General features: G+C 37.3%; 1 protein-coding gene across 6 annotated transcripts in view; it reads left to right on the forward strand.

Moving 5' to 3' along the window:
* The window catches only part of FAM110B (family with sequence similarity 110 member B), a 191,072-nt gene extending 184,605 nt beyond the window's left edge, over positions 1 to 6,467 (forward strand). For 5 of the 6 annotated variants that reach the window (XM_039527668.1, XM_039527670.1, XM_039527669.1 and 2 more), the window contains one exon: positions 3,578 to 6,467. In XM_039527668.1, the coding sequence (XP_039383602.1) occupies positions 3,878 to 4,990 (1,113 nt within the window). In that variant the 5' untranslated portion in view covers positions 3,578 to 3,877 and the 3' untranslated portion in view covers positions 4,991 to 6,467. Of the gene's footprint in view, positions 1 to 1,113; positions 1,184 to 3,577 lie in introns of those variants that run through there. The other variant, XM_039527672.1, reaches the window with a different exon arrangement.
* The last annotated feature ends 320 nt before the right edge of the window (positions 6,468 to 6,787 follow it).

The following is a 6,787-nucleotide window of genomic DNA, read 5'->3' on the forward strand; positions in this document are numbered from 1 at the left end:
TATATTATCACCAAATTTGAAATAGTTGTGTGTGAGGATAAAGGCACAGAGGTCAGCAACCAGTTGTGCTGTGGCATCATCAGGGATACTGTTCCTGACAGCTTGTATTCCATTTGTGTGTGGGATGTTTGTGTAGAGAGCCTCCACATGCATGGTGGCTAGGATGGTGTTTTCTGGAAGGTCACAATGCATTGTAGTCAGTTAGTTGTGTTTAGTTATGTTTTTAATGTGAGTGATGTATATATTTGATATGTGTGTCTAAAAGTTGTGGTAGGTACTTCTTAAAAATTGGAAATAAAATTGACTTGAGCCTTTAAAAATTCAGGCAAGACTAAGCAAAGGCTGACAATCTGGGTTGAAAGTGCAAAGGCTGATAATCTTTATTATCTCTTGGTATTGTGCTTCGTCCTGCCTCCCTTCAGCCCCCTCCCTTGCAGTGTGAGTTAAGAGCATTTATCCTTGGATAGAACCATGATCCCATTAAAGTCAATGGCAAAACCCCCATTGACTTTATTGGGGCCAGGATTTCCCCCTTTGCCTTTTACTGATGTGCTGTAACTTTAACATTATTTCAGTGAACACTGTTATTGTTAATAAACCCCACATAAACACAGTTAAAGCTTATACCACTTGTGTGGTATGGAAAGAATACATTCCACAAGGCAAACAGAGCTGTAGGGAAATGAAATGCTCTTTTTGTCAATTAACATTGTTAGCTTTTTGCTTAGAATATAGTAGTATGTGTGAGGGAAGGAGAAAGTAAACTTGAATATTGTGCAGTAATGTCATATTAATAATAGTACTTGCAGCTTTGGTTGGTTTTATATATTTCTTTTACATTCCAGAAAGTCTCTGTGTACTTAAGATCTTTGTTAGTATAATTTCAGTAAACTATTATATTTTAGTTACCATCTTTCGTAACTGCATCTGACTGGCAGGCTTAGTTCTCTGACCTTAAGGTATCTAGTAAACTTTTCTAACCTAAATTATGTTGGTATTTAAGTACAGTACATCAGTAACACAATTTAAACCATCGAGTAAGGCTGGCTCTGTTTCTTCCCTTCATTGAGCTTTTCCATTGACTTCAAAGAGCTTTTGTATCAGGCCGTTTGCTCACTTGCACACAAACAGTCATATTAGTCTCTTTTTAAATATTTTAATACTCATTTGAAGTCAGCACTGGGTGCGTAGCATGCTTTCCGGTTTTTATTGGGGCTGTTCTGAGCCAGTGACTAGTTAAGTGGTGTGCCAAGATTTTCCAAAATAATCTTGCTTGTGCTGTTTTGTTTTCTCACAAATACAGTGTCTCCGTAGTATTGCGCTGGTCTGCTCCCCAAGTAAGAGAATGCAGCTGGCAGACTGTCTTCTGAGGCAGGATCATAGTGGCACTAATGACAATGGCTGTGGAGGGAACTGAGGGCTGTGATCCTGCTTGCTTGAATACTTTTAAAGCCATTGAATAGCAAGCACTTTTTAAGTGCAAAATATTATCATTCTTTATTAAATTTATGGCCATTGTTCCTGCGTCAATTTGTGTGTGCCTGAGTTGTGCACACAGTTACCCTATGTACATTTTGTATTTGAACAAACATAGAAACTAAGCTCTAAACAGATTATGTGCACAAACGTGATTTGTGTATGCATATTAGGTATTTGCATGCATAATCTGATTCCTAATTACAAAACAATGGTGCTGATATCTATTTTGATTTTGATTCCGTGAGGGAAGAGGACTTTTCTTCTTTCTGAAATACTGTCTTGAAATTTAAGAAGAATTTAAGAAGTCAGACTGCTGAAGAGTTAACACTGGGATTAATAAAACAACACTGAAAGAGAAACTTAATTAACATTGCACTGCCTTTTCAATTGGACTGAAAGTGTGTCTGGTTTATCACCAAACCAAATAGATTAGTTTGTATTTGGAGAATACGTCTGACAGTAAGCCTTATGGGGAGAGCTCATCTTTTTCTTATAATCTTATTACAGTATTTGTATGCTTTATTTGCTTGCTTTGACCTTGAATGGTTTAGACGGAATGTTCAATGTCTATATCATTTATCTGCTTGAACAAATACTTGCTCTTTTCCTGAATATTTTAAATAATTGTATCTTTCATTTTAATCTTTTAGCTTTCTCTAGTAATTCAGATGAGTACTAAACACTGAGGATGATGATAATCCAGTTTATCAATAATAAGATGGAAATGCACTGAGTTAAAATACACTAAAGCAGTCAGTCTGGGAGAGGCTTTCACAGGCATTTCTTGGTACTGGTGAAGAAACTCTTTTTATTTCAATGATAAGAGAAATGGGATATTGAAAAAGGCAGCACGGCTTAATGAGGCAGTAAGAAAGCAAATAAGATCCATTAGCCAAATCACTGCTTTGAAAAACAGATACATTGGTAAGTGCCCCTGAGTGCCTTATGTGGGGAAAAAAAATTAAGTACTTGGACACAACATTGAGGTTGGGCTTTATGGTCTGGTGTGACCAAAATTAAATGACAGAATATTAAAACAATTCAGATAATGTAAACTTCATTCACAGTTATCCAGAGTATTCTATTTAATACTTGAACAATTGTGTCAACATTTTAAGAAGTAGAAGTTATACTCATTCCAGGCTCATAAATAAGTTTTATAAGTTGTCCAAATCTAAGCCATGACACACTGAAGGATCTTTGATATAATTTACTTTTTAGTAAGTAAATTCATCATCAGAGTTTAGTGAGTTAGGTTAGAACAGATTTTGCAATGCAACTTGTATTTTTAGCTAGACTACATTTTAATTATGAATTTGGTACTGGATTAATGCCTGCTGGGTGCACTTGGAAACATTACAGCTCTCCACTTGTTCCTGGCTTTGCAACCGTGCTCGTCTTCCTCTGCATTTAATGTAAAGAAATATAAAGGAAAATGCATTGATCTTTTTAAGATTTTATTTTTATGGGCAATATATCCTGCAAGTGTTCTTATTTTTCAAGATAAAACATATACATAAATTAGCTATGTTAAAACACACTAGTATCAATGGGGAAATTATCTTTCACCAACCCTACTCTATCAGCACATTTGTAGTTAGGTGAGACTGCATAAGCTCCCCAAATTGGCACGTTCCACCCATATACATACAACACCACATTCCCTCGCTCCCCCGCCCCCGCAAAAGAAAAGTAGCACAAAGGTAGCCAATAGATAGTGAGAAATGGTATAAGACGTGGAAATGTGAATGCAAACAGTCATATATAAATGTATGGCTGTTTTTCATTGATTTTCAGTTATAATGTTCTTAAACCCAACTTTAGATTGTGATTAATAATGAAAATCTTCCTTTAAAAATGCATTATAATACATGTATGGAAATATCCATGAAGAGAGAATGATTAATCCAGGTTTGCTTACTCTGTCAAAAAGACAGAAGGCCTGGTGGAATGTTTCAGATAGGACTGTCTGTTTCTTCTGAACTGCCCACAGCTGTAAGTCAGCCAGTAACTGAAAGAGTGTACAAAATTTCTCTGTTGCTATAGCTGTGATGTCACACGCTGGTACTAACATGTGGTTGGTTATTTTATGTTTCAGATCACTGCCTGTAGTTGAGCACAAAGAAAACGACGAGACTCCCACATCTTTCAGCGAGAAGAAAGGATTCAGCAGAGCAGATTAATACGGACTTGTGTCTAGTGGCCTTTTTGTACAAAGGCTGCCTTTAAAAAAGAAACAGTGTTATTTAATGAGCTGTGAGATGAGGCACTGCTGCTAACACTCCGATTCCAAGATTCATCTGCTATTCATTGTGCTTAATGTACATGTTTCTACACCGTGCATTTAGAAGCTCCCAGAGAAGAATCCAAAACGGCTGCGGGGGAAAGACCACCAAACATGCCTACAGAAACACTACAGACAGGTAGCATGGTGAAACCAGTCAGTCCTGCTGTCACTTTCACATCTGCCGTTCCTCTTCGCATCTTAAACAAAGGACCGGACTATTTTCGCAGGCAGGCGGAGCCTAATCCAAAAAGACTTAGTGCTGTGGAGAGACTAGAAGCTGATAAGGCAAAATATGTAAAGAGCCAAGAGGTCATCAATGCCAAACAGGAGCCTGTAAAGCCAGCAGTGCTTGCAAAGCCACCGGTTTGCCCTGCCGCCAAGCGAGCATTGGGTAGCCCTACCTTGAAAGTGTTCAACAATAATGCAAAGACCGAGAGTGGTCTCCAGAGAGAAAATTTAAAATTAGAGATTTTGAAAAACATCATTAATAGCTCAGAAGGCTCCAGCTCAGGTTCAGGTCACAAACATAGTTCACGAAACTGGCCTCCCCACAGATCTGATTCAGCAGAGCTGAACCGGCATTCGTTTGCAGAATCTCTAAAGGTCTACCCCACCCAGGGCCGGAGCAGCCCTCAAGAAAGCAACTCCAATGTGAGCAGAAGGCTCTTAGAACAGTCAGCGGAGACTTTCTTGCACGTTTCCCATAGCTCATCAGACATTAGAAAAGTAACTAGTGGTAGGCCCTTAAAAGCAATACCCTGCAGTAGTTCAGCTCCACCTCTGCCTCCAAAACCCAAAATTACTGCCATCACCACCTTGAAATCCCCAGATATCGACACAGTAGAATCCAGTTGTGGAGTCAGTCGAAGACCCTCCCTACAACGATCAAAATCAGACTTAAGTGACAGATACTTTCGTGTTGATGCAGATGTTGAACGATTCTTTAACTACTGTGGACTGGATCCTGAAGAGCTTGAAAACCTTGGGATGGAAAATTTTGCAAGGGCTAACTCTGATATTATATCCCTCAACTTTCGCAGTGCAAGCATGATTAGCTCAGACTGTGAACAGTCTCAGGACAGCAACAGTGACCTTAGAAATGATGACAGTGCCAATGACCGTGTGCCATATGGCATTTCTGCAATTGAAAGAAATGCCAGAATCATCAAGTGGTTGTATAGCATCAAGCAAGCTAGAGAGTCACAGAAAGTGTCCCATGTGTGAGAGGAAATCCACAATAGAATAAGCAAGAACTGTAACTTTGTCTGTGAATATTCAGTTGTGAAGGGTTGTGAAGTCTACTTGAAGTCTTGTACACTTCTCAAATCTCTTTGTGTTGCTTGTTGTGCAATGTTTTTAAGTTGCATGCCTGTCAACATGTGAACTGACCTGGCTTCCACTTGAACAATAACTAACTACAAATCCTGGCTGAGCATACGCATTATCTGCCAAAAGTTTAAGACCAGAATCTAATTAGGGCTTCATTATAATCAAATTGTTTACATGAAAAGGTTACATGACTTCTTCAATATTTACATAGCTCCTTGTGTTTTTTTATATCTCACGTTTTTGTGTCTTAAATACACATATTGTCAACTGACATTACTAGCTTTTAAATTGAAACTGAATCCTTTTAAAAGACAAGGCAAAATTGCCCAAAATAAGAGATTTAGATATACAATAGGCAAAGAAACTTGATCTTCTGTGGAATGGGATTTATTGGCTCATGTAAAAGTGTTTCTAAACTGCAGAGAATAATACATCCTTTGTTAAAATACATGAATCCACATTTATTAAAGAACTGTTTGGGGTATGATGGTTTTAATTTTCTAAGTTCCCTCATTTTTACAGCAAAAGTAGTCTAGCAAAGCTGCTTGACCTTCCATAGCCTAAATTAGTTTTGTGTTTGATACAGTGTAAAAATATTAATGGTTTTATGTTACACTGATGGAGAGGTTAATAAGTGTCAAAGAAAGTTGACTGATAGAAATGTTTTCAATGGTGTGTTGGGTTTTTGTTTTGTTTTTGTTCCTTTGTTTCTTTTCTTATTAAATAAAGATTCCTAGTCTTAAACTTTTGACAGGAATGATTAGATCCTATAGCTGATATTGAATGCCTTTAATAGTCAAGCACATCATGACTGCAAACTCCATGCTGTCTTTTAAGTTTTTGTAGACCTGTTTGAACAGTTCATGAACAAAAATGGAAACACACAGCCATATCAGTATAAAGCCTCCTATTAAGAAGTAATTACACTCGATAGCTAAACTATATCTGAGAAACTGTGATTATGTTGTTTTGCATATGTTATATCTAAGGCTGTGAAAGTTTGTTACAGCTCTAGGAAAGTGTAGAAACATGACAGTATGTAGCTTTTTTCTCCTTCCTTATGATGGTTAGTGCTGCACGTCAATCTGTTACAATTTTGTTGACAATCTGTGTCTTCCCAATGGTTTAATTAACTGTCATTCCAACTGACAGTTGTGGTGTGTGGTAGCAGAGAAGTTGAAAGTACAGTGGTCTGCTTCATTATTATTGTATTCATGCTCTGAAGTACATTGCAGCACTACCTTATATTTCATCAGCTAATAGGAAACTTTTTTTATTGTGTAAATGCTGTAATACTTTGTATATACTTCAGTTGTTATTAAATCTTTAAAAAGAAGAGTGTTATGCTAATAAATAGCTCCCGGTGCAGGTATTGGTGGTGTTTTTCCTTTGTTTTAGATTTTTTAAATCTTCTTTTGTAATAGTGGGTAATTTAATTGTGGTGCTATGGTAAATCTTGGTTAAATAGTAGTTCCAGTAGAAAATTTCTCCCCAAAACCACTTTGCAGAACATCCGTTCTTTTAACTGTAACTATAGAAACATCTTGCTCTAGAACTAGAAGAGTTTATCCAGACTCCTAGCCTGCTTCTTCCATTCTTACTGCAGTTTATCTGGCAACATTATTGTTCCCTTGTATTGCATCCATTCCCAACAAACCTCTGATTTCTTCTGAATCGTTCTTCAGTAATGTA

Source organism: Mauremys reevesii, linkage group 2 (genome assembly GCF_016161935.1).
Source record: "Mauremys reevesii isolate NIE-2019 linkage group 2, ASM1616193v1, whole genome shotgun sequence".
Lineage (NCBI taxonomy): Eukaryota > Metazoa > Chordata > Testudines > Geoemydidae > Mauremys > Mauremys reevesii.